This window comes from Ctenopharyngodon idella, chromosome 7, assembly GCF_019924925.1.
Source record: "Ctenopharyngodon idella isolate HZGC_01 chromosome 7, HZGC01, whole genome shotgun sequence".
Taxonomy (NCBI): Eukaryota; Metazoa; Chordata; class Actinopteri; order Cypriniformes; family Xenocyprididae; genus Ctenopharyngodon; species Ctenopharyngodon idella.
In genome coordinates this window covers 27389239-27406982 of record NC_067226.1, presented here as the reverse complement: position 1 = coordinate 27406982, position 17744 = coordinate 27389239, and the positions used below count along the sequence as shown (strand labels likewise).

Sequence of the window (17744 nt, the reverse complement as noted above, 5' to 3'; positions counted from 1 at the left end):
CTCTAAGCAGACTAGTACATGCAGTTAATAACCGCTGCTGAATTCAAAAGGATTCACAATAAAATTAAAATCCAAGTTGTTACACTGACAATGTAATACCAAGTAATACATGCCAGATTCTGTTACTGTGTGTACTTTTTAACTCTTTCCCCACCAGTGTTTTTTTTTTTAATTGCCAGCCACAATCAGCAGTTTTGATAATTTTCACAAAACTTTCATGACCCCCGAATATTTTGTTGTATGAATATCTCAACATGCAATATATCAAAAGAAAGAACAGAGCCTCTGCTTTTAAAGAACAACAACAAAAAAGTTTTATTCTAGCTTCATGCATTCTTTTTTATCAACACTTGAATGTGGATGTTTCATTAAAAAAGCAACCCCTAGTGGAAAAAAAAACCTATACCAAAACGTATTTAAAATACATTTATTTTATACTAAGTATACTACAAAGGTAACATATTTACTGACATATTGCTTGAGACTTACTGTTTTAAATATTTTAATTAAACTTTATTTGGAGTACTTCTTTATAGCACAATGCACATTTCTCAATATTAAGCCTAAAATGTGTTTAATATCACTATTAGTAAGGATAGTATGATCACTGTATAATATCAGTCTTTAAATACAAGATATTTAAAGACACCTAAAGTATACTTGTATTCGGAGGCTCGAGCAGCCATGGAAATGGTCGAGCACCCACGGAAAATATGAGATATTGTGGAACACAAAACTGGACACGCTCTCTCAAATATACAGTGGTCACAAGATATTGCGTGTGGACGCGCAAACATTGTCCTGTGCCTCTCTACGTGCTCTTGGGTTAAACGCTTATTGTAAACAGGTATTTATTAAATTATTTTATTTAGTGAACCGCTACTGATCATCAGGTAGGCCTATATCAGTGAGAGAGTGACTCACGACAACACTCATGGAAAGAAAGTGTTTTTGTTTGGTTGGTTGGTTTTGTTATTTCAAATATTTGCAGTCTGTGCATTTATCTTCACGAGACATGAATATCTTTTGTGTAATGAATTCATCAAACGCACCATCAAACGGAAAATAAGATAGTACTCTTGAAAAATTAAAACGGATTATGGAGTGTGGGCACCCACCGACAGAAACATAAATTGGCGCCTATGCTTGTAATATTTCCATTTTAGCACAAACAAATATACTTAAGTATATCTTTAGTTGGATATCAGCACTACTTCCGGATAACTAAAGTGCATTAAGTACAAAATAAGTTGTTCCAATTTAGCAGACTTTAAGTATATTAATTTAGTATACCAAAAGTACAATGGCAGGGTATTATGTAAATGTATAAATATGTAAATGTATTTGTAGTATACTTATCTTAAAACAAGTTTATTTCAAATACACGGAAAGCCAGAAAATTCCATCAATGGCGGAGAAGCGTTGTCTCATAAATGACGGAAAATTCCATCAATGGTGAGGAAAGAGTTAATACTCAACCCTTACATTGCTGTGTGTATTGACCATTTATTGTATTTAGGATATTCTCCTTTTACTGTCTAAGGTGAGTAGGTATGGGCAACACACAGGCAGCTATGAATGTGTTCGGGCCTGGTGTCACGTTCATGTTCTCCCAATGTTTCGTTGCAGGATCATAGCGGTGCACTGATTTGGTATCACTGTAGTTCTCATTGCAGTAGCCTCCAATTATGTAGACCTTCCCCTCTAAGACTGCTGATGCTGCCCCTACATGTGGCACTAGAAATGGCATAATGGCACTCCAGGAGTTGGACACAGGATCATAAACCTCACAGGCTAATTGATCTGCCAGACTGCCATCAGCATCGCATGAAACCCCACCAGCCACGTACAGATGGTCACCCAGAGTCTCCATGCAGTGCAGGGCTCTGTTATTTCTCATCTCAGCCAGGTAAGTGGATCTTCGTTCTGGATGGTAAAGGATCATAGACGATAGGCATTGGTACTGGCTGTTAAAGCCTCCGGATAGGAAGATTGCGCCATTCCATACACTGGCTGCATGACAGCATAGACCTTGGTCTAATGGGCAGACAAAACTGGAGAAATAGAGAAAGAAAAGCTTTGAAGAGAGGGGCCAGGTTTACCAACATCACTCTCTCATATAACCAAGCTATTAGGAAGAGTTTGACATTTGCAATATATTTGCAATATGTTCTATGATATTTAAATCTACCTCACTCTTACTCCGAACAAAGTTTAGTGAAGTAGGACATGATCCTGAATCAACATCGTTATTGGTCCTGAAACAACAATCCTCATTAATCAGGGTAAGCGCCAAATGAGGATATGAGGGATAGATGTACAATATGTTGTAATTTTATGAATCTGGCTGTCGGTTAAATTCCTAGTGACACAAACCTCTGGAAAACATTTTGTGAAAATTAGACCTTAAGATAGTACAGTACAAACGGTACATCTATCCCTCACAACCTCGTTTTCATTTTCTCAAAGTTAAATATGGCACCTACCCTTATTCGTAAACAAATCAAATATTAGCGTAAGGGTTTGATCTGGGGTTTGGTTCTTGAACAACATTCAGACATATGTTAGAGTTTGCAGTTATGTTTGGCCTGTGATTACTTGCTAGACATGTTGTTTCAGGAGCAACAGCTGATTTTTTTGGTTGTGTGTGCTATTTATTTACTGTACTAACCTCCAAGAATTTGCGTTGGGGCAGTAGACCTCTACGCTCTCCATGTTGACCTCTGAGTCTCTCTCTCCCCCAATAGCATATAGTTTACCATTCAGGACGACTAAAGTGAAGCTGCCTCTTCTCTCATGCATATCAGCCAACCTTTGCCAAGTGTTTTGGATGGGATCGTACCTAGATCAGAGATTGAACAAGTAGTCCATAGTATGAGGGGGTAAACTTGGACAAGTTTAGACAGAAGAAGCCTCATATTTCATCTTACATGTAGGTGCATTTCATGGTATCAGCTTTTCCATAATAATGCCGTCCACCAACTACGTAAAGCTTCCCTCTCATCACCCCAACTCCATGGCTGAATCTTGGTTTCTCAGGTAAAGTTCCCAGCATTCTCCACTCTACTTTCTTCACCAATCCGACGTGGTTCTGCAAAGAATTGCTAAACCACATTTCCCTGCAGGGTCTACGTTTGTCAAAATTATCAGTGATTCTCTCACCCCCAACAAGGACTAGAGTGTCTTTAGGCATGTAGACCCTGAAATTTGACTGGACATCTGAAGAACTGTTGAAGAACTCCTTATTGACAGACCTGTAGAGTTTTTTGGCACCAATTCCCAGCCAAGACGTTATAGACTTGACTTCTTTGAACTCCATAAAGGTCATGAGGGGAAACCGGATGTTTCTCATCAGCTCCCTGGCGAGTTTCACCCGTTGTATGGGAAAGGCTTCGATCCAAGACATGACTGCTCTGAACACGGGCAACTCCGATTGAACGCAGAGGGAATTGCTTTGAAGGTACTTCTTCAATTTTTCTACAGGAAGATCGTGGAACTTAGGAGTGATGGACACATCTTGAAAGTGCCTCAAGACGAAGTCATTGGCAAGTGTAAGTAGGTCAGCCATTCCATAGGCCTCTGCGAAAGATACAACGTCCAGGCAGCTGTAAGCATCTATTTCTTGTTGCAGGAAGTTAAGGCATAGTGAGAAGGCAGTTTGAAACTGTAATTGAAGAGATGTACAGGTGAGATCAAACACGCAGCCCCATCCAAGAGCAAGAGCCCCACTATAGCTGTAGTGGAGGAGGGCCTCAAACTTGTCAGCCCTGACTAACAGCAGAGACACCAATTCCTGCCTGCTCTCCTTCATACCGGTGGTAAACATGCCTCTGAAGTAGTCACTGTTGGCAACCAGGAGCACCCGGTGAGCTTCATGAGGGTGGGAAATAAATAAAAGTTTACAAGCAGTTTAGCAAATGCAGAGGGCATCAAATTAATACTGTGACATCTACATGTCTATGATATGGAGGAATCATCTAGATTTATGTGTAGGAAACTCAAACCTCTATCATATTTACAAGTCTCTCACCATGAAACACTCTTCCCTCTGCTTCCAGCTCCACATCACATCCCACTCTCTGTGCCCACAGCTGTCTGATATGCTGTAGACTATCATTCATATGTTCCTTAGCAGAAATCCTTTTTCTGTCTTCTTTCTTCCCTCTTGCCTTGTCCTGTTCTCTTTGTTCTTCTTCAGTGCAGTGTTCCAGAACTCTCTGAGCTTCCAGGCTGACAGCTGCAGTCCAGACCATCTCCATATTGTCTTTGTTCAGAATGCTGATGCTCCCTGTATAGGCAAACTCCACCACTGCTGCCAAACCTGAACTATGAACCTCGGGCCCCAAACACAATGCAAAAAACCGTTCTTGTTTGGGCTTCTGTCTGAGCCTCGTCTCAATAAGGTAACTGACTGCAGCCAGGACAATAGAATGAACCTGGAATTGATGTCCGTCCTCTGTGTAGATGGTCAAGTCAGTGAGGACCGAATACAACATCATGTTCTCCAGAGCCTCGAAGACTGAACCTGGGTATACTGGATCAGAATATAGCTTCTTAGGATACATGTCACAATCATCAGAATCTTCAAAACTGCAATGTCCTTCATATTCATCCTCTTCTTCCTCCTCCTCCTCCTCCTCCTCTAACTCTTGATTAAGCATTTTCTGTTCTGAGCTGGAGTCTGTCATCTGCTGCTCTTCATCTCTAAATGTTAAACCTCTAAAAGTTAAGTCCTTCTCAGAACCACCAATGTCATCAGTACTGATGGAGGCAGCAGCAAAACAGTCATCTTCATCATCATCTTCATCTTCATCATTATCATCATATTCATCATAATCTTTATCAGTGCCTTTATCTTTATGTTTACACGCAGCAACTAAACCATTTGTAGACCTAACAGGTGAACTGTTGCTATATTCTTTATCATTATTTTTACCATATTTATCAGCATTCTCTACATTACTGTTGTCATATTTATTGGCATCCTCTTCATCACTGGCATTATCATTATTTGTACACATAACAACAACACTGTCACTGTTTGCAGGCATAAAAGGAAAACTAGCACTACATGCTTCATCGTCATGAACAGCCTTCTCACTTTCCTGTGTTTGTACTTGCAGCTCCTCTACTTCTGACCGCTCATATTCCTCCACTGGATTCTCCTGGTCCTCCTCTTCATCACTCACATCCATCCACCCATTACCAGCATTCACATTTTCATCCTCTCTGGCTGTTCTCCATGAACTTCTCCACTCTCTCTGAAGACACTGCTGATCCATTGCCATTGTGTCTTCAGGTTTCTGTAAAGAGAACTCTGTCAAAATTCCAACTATATCCTTACTTCTAGTAAAAAAAAAACAGGACAAGTTGCATCAAATCTGATCCTTAACTTCTGTTGAATCTCTCTGTTGATGTGAGATGTTGTGCTGTAGTCAGGTATGCAAAAAAGATCTGTCTCATGAGCTCACACCGTTATCATCATAACGCTATTTTTACCTCTAGCATTCAATAAGATCACATCTCAAGCCATCTAATGTAATAACTTACTCTGCTATTCCTTTTCAAATAATGTCACCAATTCCTCTTACTTTTCAGCCCATATCACTCAGTGTGATTAAAAGGAAAACAGGTTGTTTACACCATTTTGTGTCAACTTCGAAGAACATCATGGCAGAGATTATCTTCCAAATCTAAAATATCATTTTAATAAATGTTACTCTTGCTTTTCTGTGATGAAATCTGCAGTTCTCAGTAACATTACACCTAAAACATCTAAAAAGAAATGACCTTTTGCACTGATCCTGGACCAGTGGCCTTTCCACAACTCAACACTGTGCTGGGATGATTTTAAAAGAGCAACTTTGTGATCTTGCCTGCGTGAGAACACTGTGACTGCAGTGTTCTGGCTCAGTTCTATTAAGTGACATGAATTGAAGGCCAAACATATACAATAGTAAAAAAAAAAAAAAAAAAAAAAAATTTGTTGTCCTTCATCCTCTTTTTTTAACAATTTAAAATCTCTTTTAAATGGATGCCATTTGCTTTGATATTTGTCCTCTAGGCAAATGCAATTCCAACAGGTGTGAGAGTGGTTCCAATTTCCAGACACCAAGTATGGTAACCCATACTTAGAATTTGTCAGATGCATTTAACCCATCCAAGTTAGTGCACACACATTAGAAGCAGTAAGTAGCGAACATAAACACTGAAAACTGTGGACACACAGTGGGCAGCCATTTTGCTGTGGCGCCCGGAGAGTCATTCTGGGCCATAAGAAACTTTGGAGAAGGTTCTGGGAGCATGTGATGGCTTAAGGCTTTAGATTCTAATCGAGTCAGTAGAATCATGTTTCTCCTCCACAGCCTAGGAATGCTATCTGGGTCAAGGAGCTGGGGGCAGATAGAAACAAGCAATTTATAGACTTGCAGGTTGATATTTTTCTTTTTTAAAATGCTTTAACTGAAACATCTCATGACAAAACATTTTACAGATTTAAAGGTTTTTATTTTAATACTTTAAAGTTTCATATGACAGTTCTGTTTTTAATAATAATAAAAATAATAATAATAATGCTATAATATAGCCTTGCTATATTCTTCAAATATATATATGCATACACACATAGCCCAGATCATTAGGCTTCTCCATGTCTTTTGTCTGTTAATGTATGGAAAGCGAGACAGCAGATGGAAACCCATGGCTATTTAAGAGCTACAAACAGAGGAGAAAATGTCACTGTCAGCCTTGGACTGGAAACCTGCCGGAGATGCCAAGAGGCCACGGGGAGACAGACAGAGAGAATATGCTCATGCTTAGACTCTAGCAATGCCTAATTGCCTTTTTAATTAATACAGTGACCAAAAGTGTCTGGAAATTGAAGCCACTCTCACACCTGTTGGAATTGCATTTGCCTAAAAAAAGAAAGAAAAAAAAAAGGATGAAGGACAACAAAAACATTTTTTTATTAACCATTATATGTTTGCAGATGGTTACTATGTCAATGACCTTTGTAGGCTTGAAAATCAACGAAGACTTTTGCTTTCCTGTTCCAACCCCCTCTTTTCCATTTGGAATTCCTAAAGTTGCTGATGTGCTGAAGACCAAGATGTGCTTACATCAGGGGACAGCTAGCTCTCACACCTTTAGTACGGTGGGGGATGGTGTAATCTGCTGATCTATCAGTCACATGGTCAAGGAAGGGATAAAAGTAGAATGTAACTGTTGCTCTGTCTCTTTTTTTTCCACTGGGCCCCTTTCTTGGGTCAATTTTTTTTTATGACTCTTCTCTTCTTTGTCTCTTCTTCGTGGCCTTTCACTTCCTCTCTATCTGAGCTAATTCTACATGCATACAGTTTTATACATCTAATTTGTAACAAATTGAAGTGTAACCACAACCAAATAACCAACTCAGTTATAACCTATGCGCTAACTAGTTTTGATTCAGTATTAACATTAAAGCTGCAGTAGGTAAGGTTTGCCTCTTTGTCGCCATCTCTGTTTGAAACCTGCAATTGCAGTTATTTGTGGAGGTAACAACTTTATGTGGGTTGTGCATCGGCACGGCTCCTCAGCGTGGATGAATCTAATGTTTTGAGGTGTATGTGTGAGCTGTGAGTCACTGCACCAGTGTGGATATTCACTATACTTTGATACTGTACTACAGTCTTGGAAGTATGTCCAAAATAATAAGTTTCACCGGAAAATGTCATCAAAAACGCATTTCTTTAACCTGGCATACACATAACACATTACCAATTTATATTTTCAAATCTGTTAAAGGATTATTAGGCTGCATAAATTAGGTCAGCCGGAACCGGGAACACTTCCTATAACACCTGATGTACTCGTTACATCAGAAGAAGAATGGCATCTACGCTAATATTAGTCTTTCTGGTTATCCCGAGGTTCACCGTAGTCAACCGGATCCAGGCCGTATCCAGGTGAGACCAAGGACCTGCGCCTTGACACGACCACAACGCAGCCCTGAAGTATCAGCAGAGATTGAGTCAACTAGATCATCCACTCTGAGGGCCTCATCGACACGACAGCCACGACACAGTTCCTCAACAGCCGTGATGAATACAATCCTCAATTGGATGGAACTGGAATAAATACTTTGAATGTTGCGATCCTGTCGGACTTATGATAGCTACCTGAATCGTAACAAAGCACTGTTGGCCAGAGGAGAACTGGCCCCCCGACTAAGCCTGGTTTCTCCCAAGGTTTTTTTCTCCATTTAAACACCTATTTGCCACTTGTCTGCCACCTGATGTCACCTGATGGAGTTTGGGTTCCTTGCCGCTGTCGCCTTTGGCTTGCTTAGTTGGAGACACTTGACATTTGACTTGACATTTGATATTCAACAGTGCTTTGATCTGCCTGCATTGACACTATTCTTTTAAGAGCTGCTGTGCAGCCAAATAATGTACCAGTTATCAATGTAAAGCTGCTTTGACACAATCTACATTGTAAAAAGCGCTATATAAATAAAGGTGACTTGACTTGACTTGAACAAGTAAGTAACATGTCTGCCACTTTTGTTCTGACCAACTGAAAAAAAAAAGTTTTATAATAGGACCGGTCGCATTCCCTTTTCTGCTGTAGCCATTCCGCAGTCCGAAGTCTTTTGCTTTTTACTACTGGTGATTCACCAATTGTCAATGATGATGGTCGTTTTTACCTTTCTTGATTACAGCTACTGTAAAAAGAGGCTACAAATGACCGCCACCTGAAGCATCCGGGACTCCTTCTTTATGTATAGACTGTAAAAAAAAATTTATGACGCACGTTCAATCTCTTCCATTGTAGTAAGTGAAGCCGCCAGTGTGCCAATATGGCGCTGACATCTTGAGTCTCGAGACTGCGCAGTAGTGAACTTGGAGCCTGAGTCTGCGCAGTAGTGAGTGCGAAGTGGAGCCACGATATCAAGGTCCTGCCCACACTCCCCCAGAATTGGTTAATACAGTTTACTGCAGAACAACTCACTATGTCGTTGTGAAATAAACAGCTCTGGAAATGTAGAAATTAAAGTTTAAGCTCCAATCTCTTCCAGAAAAAAGTCAGTTGGTGCTTCAGTGACTACTTCGCTCAGAGAAGCTGTCAATCGTGATGTCAAAACCCGCATTTTATAGCATCAAATAACTAACTAAAACCAAACTTATTTAAAGAACGAGCACTTGAACTAACATCAGCATGATAAAAACTGCCTAAAATGACAGAAACCATCTTTGGAAATAATAATATTTGACATGTAAGATTGTTTAGTTTGTCTCACGTCCCATTACATTACATGGAGAGGGTGGGGTTTATGACCTGTACTGCATCCAGCCACCTGAGGTCGATCGAGACGCTTCGGCTTCACTTTTCAGGACTCATGTGGCACACTTGATGTGTACAGTAATGACGCAAAGGCAAACTCGTGTTCCCCGTGGAAAACTACCAGTACCACTCAAATTTAAAAAACATTATTACAAGCTTACCGTTGTGAATCGGGCTAAGGTAAGGAGATAACTTTGAACACTGACTGTTAATGTACTTGCTCAATAATTAATTTGTAAAGTTGAAGTTGTAACCAAAAAAAGTTACGGACTGCAGCTTTAATGTGCTACCTATTGCAATTCACTCCCGTCACACTATAGCAATGCTCTCCCACACATTTTGATATTATAACTGCACTTATTTTCATGATTGGTATAAGTAGCAGTGGGTGGTAGAAATTTACAGTTTAACACCATCTTGCTGATAATGTTTCTTTAGTCATTCGGCAATCCTGCAGCCTTAAGCACTGCAGGGAAACCACCTTTACACCTCCATATGAGCCTCTTTGAAATGTCACACTCATAACGACTCTACTATTGGCCCAGAGAGCTGCCAGTCAAGCAGCCCTGAGGACATGCCTCTTCTGTTCCAGTGGCACTTGAGTGATTCATTCTTTCTCACTCTCAGTGCAAGGACGAGTGCTCATATATTTTGCTAATGACAAACAAACCTCTTCCAAAGCCACAGCAACACCTACAGTCCATGAGTGGACTGTGTGCTGCAACTCAACAAATAAACAGAGAAAATTAACTTCATTATGAGCTTCAATTTATGTCCATGTTTTAACTTGTGATGCCTGTCACTGTAATATTGTATGATTACATTTACGGCTTGTTTTTACCTTTAAAATGTTGATTAATCTCTCTCTCTGTATAGTATTTGTTAAATACTTTGTGTTTTAAAAGAAAATCAGACACTTAAGACTTGCTGTCAAACTATAATTTTAATTCTCTTAAAATCTAGACACAGACTCATTTTACAATACCATTTTCACAGGGAAAAAATATATAAAATAAAAAGGAAAATATGCAGTAAGCAAATATGAAAAATTGTGAGATCTAAAATAAGCTGGATTGAGGTACAGATGCACACCGGTAGTAATTGTTGTAGCGATAACACTCATAAACATGCAGCTGATAACTTAAGAGGAAAACTGTGAACGTTCACGCTCAGATAATGAATTAATGCAGAGGGACTATGGAAAATGTTTGTCTGAACTCATTTGACCTGACTTACGCTTGTGCTTCTGTCAGTGAATATTGCATCTCAAGACGGTTCAAATGAGTCAGTCGCTGTGAAACACTGCAGTAAAGCCTTTACAGTGAGACAAACAACAGCCCTTTACACAGAGGAATGAATCCATGAACACAAACGAAGAATCAGGAACAGATGAAAGACACAAGAAGCCAGAGGAACTGAAACTCTTAAGAGCATATTTACACAAAAAAGAGTTCGTAAAACGATTGATGCTTGCATAGATTCAGCCCACGTGTGGCGGTGGGCCTTTGGCCCCGATGTGCTTCTCTCCCACACATGAAGAATTAGATAACAGCTCTATTTCTGATGACACTGAGAGACGGTGCAATGATTCACTTCATGAAGATGATGTTAAAGTCAACATGAAAGCAGCTTTCCTCATAAATGTTGTGCATGATTTAAAAAATGTTTGTTTTCGTAATCTTTCATTAAAGCACTGTGAAATGTCTTTCTTTTGCACTCAGCAGCTGTTGTGGGTGACACAGCCTTTCTAAAATCTTTCTTAATTTAATGCTGGTTAATGTACTAAAGGTTATGGCAATAATAACAAATGAGGATAGATCTTGCTCTTGAGGGTGAACTCGACCTTCATCCTCCATGTCTAGTTCAAAAACCTCCTCACACTAACTAAACACCCACTTTACATCATCGCATCAAACCCAAAGAAAAAACTAATCCACATTTCAAAGAACCAAGTACGTTTCACAGGTCATTACTTAAATCTTTTGTATTATATAAAAAATATAGGCCTATATATATTTATTTTACTAAGCTGCTGAGTCAATCAATTTGAGCTCTGGTGCTTTTTATTATTATTATTATTATTTACATCTAATGAAATCCATTTCAATGTGAAATGTAATTGGCCACAATTACCGTCATTTTTCCTTGTGAAGAGATGCTTTTGTTACAAAGTACTTTATACTCAAACACGATTAACTGTGGAAACGTTTTTGCTCTTGTATTTTTGACTAGATGCTTTGACATTTTGACTCAGTACTTTCACTTAATTACATTATCGCTGTAATTTCACACTCCTGATCATGTTGTGCATCCAAATGTGCTTTTTGTTAAATAAACTGGATGTCTTTGGAGTCCGATAACTATGCAAGCCCATTTCAACCACATAAGAAAAAAAAAATCATGCTTAAATCGCAAAATATCATAATTATGACATAAAAAGTTTAAATTATGACATACTAAGCCATAATTATGAGATTAAAAGTCATAATTGTAACATAAAAAGTCAAAATTTTGACCCAAAAATTCTATTTGTCATAATTGACTTTTATCTAAGAATTGAGTTAGTGTTATAATTTTGAATTTCAACGTTTTATCTCATAACAGAATTTTCATAGTTCCAAAATTATGACTTTTATGCCATCATTTTGACTTTCTCATAATTGAATTTTTTTGTCACGACTTTTACAAAAAGTCATAATTCTGACTTTTTATCCCATAATGATGACATTTTATGTCATAATTATAACTTTTTATGACACAATTATGACTTTTTTGTCATAATTATGACAGAATTTTTAAGTTTCATAATTATAACTTAGTATGTCATAATTTTGACTTTTTCTCATGATCATGACAGAATTTTCAGTTTCAAAATTATAGTTTAGTATGTTATAATTTTTACATTTTATCTCATAACTGATTTTTTTTTGTCATGACTTTTGTGTCATAATTTTGACTTTTTGTCTCATAATTATGACTTATGAAAGTTCATAATTATGAAGACATAATTATGAAAGTATTTTCATAGTTTCATAATTATAACTTAGAATGTCATGATTTTGACTATTTATCATAATTACTATTTATCATAATGATGACTTAGTATTGTCACAGTTTCTCAATTATGAGACTTAGTATGTCATAGTTTTGACTTTTTATCTCATAATTGTGACTTATGTCATAATTATGACTTTTTATTTCACAATTTTGACTTTCTATCTCAGAATTGTGACTTTTTATGTCACAATTTTGACTTTTCATCTCATAATTATGATTTACCAAAGCATTTTATTTTATTATGTTACAGAAATGGGCTTTCATAGATAACACTGTACAGAAGGGTTCAAAATGAAATGTCTTCTAAGCGTATGATCTAATATACTGTACATGTGGACAAAACTAGAGAAAAATGAATTGATTCATACAGTGTGGAGAATTATACAGTGATGTTGTAAGGCAATGTCAAGTATCTGTGAGCGGTAAGAGGAATGACATGAGAATGATGATAATGGATACGGACAGAGGGACGATGAGCAGATAGCAGGATACGGGGAGGGAAAGAGGGACAGGGAATGCTGTCAGGAGCCATTTCCCCCCATCTGGTTTGTCATCCGTCGCGGCTTGAGTCTCTCGCGCTGCACAGCGGCAGATGACCAACGGCCGCACCTGAGACACGCTCTCCTGCGGGACAGGGAGAATGAATCAAGAGGAATCTACAGTCTGGGGTCTGCTTTAATAATTTGGTTCAAAACTCTGATTCAACTAGTCATTTACTTCGTATTAATATTAGTCCATATGTGATATCTTACATATTTTTATATTAATAATTACAAATGTAAGTCATTTCAGACCCGAATAATTAAGACATATATTCCAGCAATGTCATCTAGATACAGTTGTTTAATGTCATGCACCTCCAGTATCGTCCTGTTGTGTGTGCGATGAGGACTGAGTCGTAGACTCCAGCGGTGAGTCCTGTGGCTCCGCCCACCATCGTCTTCGCTCTCAGTGGTATCCTGCCGCGTGATTCGCTGACGCTTTCTCTTCCGGGAGCTGATTCGCTGGAGGGAACCCACAATCTGGAGCCTGAATGAATCACAATGCAGATAAATAGTTGTAGAAGTGGATGCAGTGCAGTGCATGTGTGCATGTGTCAGTCACACACCTGTTGTCCGTGTCCTCGATGTCTGCATCTGCATCACTGTCTCCCTGAGGATGAGACTGGACACACTCCTCCTGACACATGAGTCACACATTGAAACACACACACATGCACTTATACATTCAGAGACATGCAGATGCTGCACTCACCTCTGTGCCATAACCCTCGGAGTATCTAGTGATCATGGGTCTGTTCTTACCGCACTGGACACACTTCACACTGGAGTCCTGATGAGAGACAAGACACGCTGTTTCACGCTAAGACATGACCATTTTTAAATTATTTACTTTTATTTATTTGAAGTTCTTGCTACACAAAACAGATGATAAAATGGTGGTATTTAAATGGATGAAAAAATCCCATAGATTTACATTAAAAAGAGTGATTGGCGCCACATATTGAGACCAAAATATTGGGTATTTAATATAGTAAAAACAGTAATATTGTGAAATATTATTACAATTTAAATTTAAAATGTAAAAAATTTTCAGTTTCAAAATTATAGTTTAGTATGTTATAATTTTTACATTTTATCTCATAACTGATTTTTTTTTTGTCATGACTTTTGTGTCATAATTTTGACTTTTTGTCTCATAATTATGACTTATGAAAGTTCATAATTATGAAGACATAATTATGAAAGTATTTTCATAGTTTCATAATTATAACTTAGAATGTCATGATTTTGACTATCTATCATAATTACTATTTATCATAATGATGACTTAGTATTGTCACAGTTTCTCAATTATGAGACTTAGTATGTCATAGTTTTGACTTTTTATCTCATAATTGTGACTTATGTCATAATTATGACTTTTTATTTCACAATTTTGACTTTCTATCTCAGAATTGTGACTTTTTATGTCACAATTTTGACTTTTCATCTCATAATTATGATTTACCACGTGAATATACGTGAATATATTTCAAATGTAATTTATTCCTGTGATCAAAGCTGAATTTTCAGCATCATTACTCCAGCCTTCAGTGTGTCATGGATGGTGTTGGGTTTTGTTTCATGGTTTATTTTCTAGTTCATGTTTCATGTTTGCATTGCCTTGTTTGCTATTGTTTGCCATGTGCTTCCTGTTATCATGTGTTCCTTTGTCCCCATGTGATCATGTCATGTGATTCCCTTGTTCTTATGTGTTATGTTTTCATTGGTTCATTGGTTGAGTGTGCACAGGTGTCTCTTGTCTAGTGATTAGTTCTTGTGTATTTAAGCCCTCATGTTTGCCATGCGTCTTGGTGAAGTATTGTCCCTGTACCACTGTTAGTGAGTTTTATGTAAGCCAAGCCAAGCCATTCACATTTCTGGAGTTAAATAAACTGCACAGTGGATCCTTGTTACAGAATACTTCACCTGTAAAGATGAACCCAGCAGCTGCCCTCCTGCGTCTTCGCACGATAGAGGACTATGTTGATGAGTTTATTGGACTATCTTATCATGTGGATTTTAATGATGTTTCCCTTAAGGACCTTTTTCATGTGGGCTTAAATGAACCCACTTGCTCTAGGCTACCTGGGGGGAAAATCCACTGGTCTCTGGCGCAATATATTGATCATGCCCTGTTGATAAGCGGATCATCATTCACCGTATTGCAAAGGAGGAACCCAGCAATTCCACGTTGCCTGCCCAGCCAGAGACTCTTCACGTCATACCTGCCCAGTTAGAAGACTCTTCACTGCATGCCTGCCAAGCCTGAGTCTCTTCAAGTCATGCCTGCCACAGCTGCCATGCCTGAGCCCTCAGATAAGATGGCTGCCATGCTAGAATCTTCAGAGAATGTAGCACTGACCATTATGGCCACGACCATTTGGTGTGTGTGGGCTGCACACATGTTGGCTCCAGGCCCTGACCAGCGTCCAGAGGGGACTCCAGCCCCTGACCAGAGTCCAGTGATGGCTCCAGCCCCAGTGATGGCTCCAGCCCCTGACCAGTGTCCAGTGATTGACTCAGTGGCCTGGAGCCACTGGGACTGGAGCCACTGGCCCACCATCCCTGGAGCCACTGGCCCACCATCCCTTCTCCAAGACCGCCTCCGCTCCACCACCCTCCTGAACTGAAGGGTAGAGGGTTTTTTTTTTTTTTTTTTTTTGGGTGTCTGGAGCCTCCCATAGAGAGGGGAATATGTCACGGATGGTGCTGGCTTTTCTTTCATGTTTTATTTTGATGTTCATGCTTATGTTTCATGGTTTATTTTCTAGTTCATGTTTCATGTTTGCATTGCCTTATTTGCTATTGTTTGCCATGTGCTTCCTGTTATCATGTGTTCCTTGTCCCCATGTGATCATGTCATGAGATTCCCTTGTTCTCATGTGTTATATTTTTAATTGGTTCATTGGTTGAGTGTGCACAGGTGTCTCTTGTCTAGTGATTAGTCCTTGTGTATTTGAGCCTTCATGTTTGCCATGCATCTTAGTGAAGTATTGTCCCTGTACCACTGTTAGTGAGTTTTATGTTGTTTATGCCATTTATGCCAAGCCTGCCAAGTCTGTTTTGTATTTTGTTTACGTTTTTGGAGTTAAATTAACTGCACTATGGGTTCTCCAAGACTTGCCTACAGTGGATCCTTGTTACACAGTGTCACATGATCCTTCATTCTAATATGCTGATTTGCTGCTCAAGGAACATTTCTGATTATTATCAAAGTTCAAATCAGTTGTGCTGGTTAATATTTTTGTAATACATGTATATTCATGATTCTTTGAAGAACAGAATGTTCAAAAGAACAATGTTTGTTTGAAATAGAAATCTGTATAATAACGAACGTCTCTCTCTCTCTCTCTCTCTCTATATAATATATATATATATATAAACTTACCTCCTGTGGGTGCTGATCACAGAAGGTGGTATTTTCACACAAACACACACCTGTACTCTGTCCACAAGCCCCCATGTCCTACAGAGAAACAAATTGAACGTGTATTTCCAATTATGACACTCACAGATTGTCTCTGACACATACAGACATGAGACATTCATACCTCACAGTCATTGTCCGAGTTGTCTGAGAACAGGCCATTTGAGTCGGAGTCTTTTCTTCTCATCACCTCCATCTCTCCCTGACTCACTCACACTTCCACCTACACCGGGTGAGGGATAAAAAAAGAAACAACACCAACAGAACCACTTCCACTGAAACTGCATTGCCAGTATATGCTCTACAGCAGGGAAAGATTAGGCTGAATACAAATGATAACTACTAATATAATTAAATGCAACCATATAATCATACATAGTTAAGACTTTTGAAAAGGAGGAGATATTCATACCACAGGCTGTTAAATCTGTTGTTTGCAATTATAACACGCATTTACAAAAATTGTATATTTTCTATTTCAGTGTTCATTTAAGCTAATTTTGGCCTATGCACTTCATGATAATTACATTTTTGTACATTACAATGTAAAAAATATATTGCAATGTTTCAACAGTGACATTATTGGATGATGATTCTGGCACTGAACTGACAGTGACAGTGATGTGCGCGTGACAAGTGTTTTGAAGTGGTTGCACCATCAGTTTGAAGCATCATGCAGCTGTCTGAAACTGAAACCGTCTTGGTTTAGATCATATTACGAAATGCATGTAGCCTATAAAATTATATTTATACATACTGTTTTCTTTCTATTCTAATCATCTTTTATAAGGAACTGCGTTTTTAAGAAAGCCTAGATGAATTCAGCTCAATCCCACGCGCATCTGTCCCGCGCGCTCATTACGTAATAGAGGCGCACATATTTTATTCGCGTAGTTATTTAAAACATATGTTTTCTCCGTATCATCTTTCGCAAACACTTTAAATAACATTGCGCAACACCTCCGCTTCGTAACATATGCAGCTTGGGGGTGATGTCAATCATTTAAAGTAATTATAAACACAAGAAACAAACTAAAAACTAAGAGTTTCATATGAAACAAGCGCGTGACAATATAACAATCGCGTCAAATTGTTCGTTATCAGCGCAACAAAAACCACTGCGGTAGCTATGTGAACTTCTTAAAGCGTTCACTCGTCACTTACCTTTTCTGAAAGATGATACATCCTCTCAATCTTTTGCGTCCAGAAATATCATTTGATCGCTCGTAGATTTTGCGCGCTTAATAACAAATCACGACGGGTCCTTCCCGGCTCTCGTGAACACGGAAGCGTTCGGTATCCCGAAAATGTTTGACATTGTAGTTTCGGTGTCAGTCGCTCGTCGAATAATAACGGTGCAGTCCGCGGGACCGCGCCTGCCATAAATAACATTC

General features: G+C 38.7%; 2 protein-coding genes across 2 annotated transcripts; both read right to left on the bottom strand.

Annotated features, from left to right (window-relative positions):
* Positions 1-543: 543 nt before the first annotated feature.
* LOC127516129 (kelch-like protein 33) lies at positions 544-4585 on the bottom strand. The gene is made up of 4 exons (XM_051900469.1): positions 4031-4585; positions 2931-3870; positions 2672-2842; positions 544-2054 (listed from the first exon to the last, which is right to left on the bottom strand). Exons 1-4 carry the CDS (start codon positions 4563-4565, stop codon positions 1532-1534), a joined length of 2169 nt encoding a protein of 722 aa, XP_051756429.1. The 5' UTR covers positions 4566-4585; the 3' UTR covers positions 544-1531.
* A 5660-nt stretch (positions 4586-10245) lies between these two features.
* On the bottom strand, positions 10246-17744 carry si:ch211-63p21.1 (uncharacterized). Its single transcript, XM_051900981.1, has 7 exons — positions 17515-17744; positions 16475-16573; positions 16312-16389; positions 13633-13710; positions 13487-13557; positions 13236-13407; positions 10246-13002 (listed from the first exon to the last, which is right to left on the bottom strand). The coding sequence occupies exons 2-7, from the start codon at positions 16544-16546 to the stop codon at positions 12784-12786; spliced, it is 690 nt and encodes a 229-aa protein (XP_051756941.1). The 5' UTR covers positions 16547-16573; positions 17515-17744; the 3' UTR covers positions 10246-12783.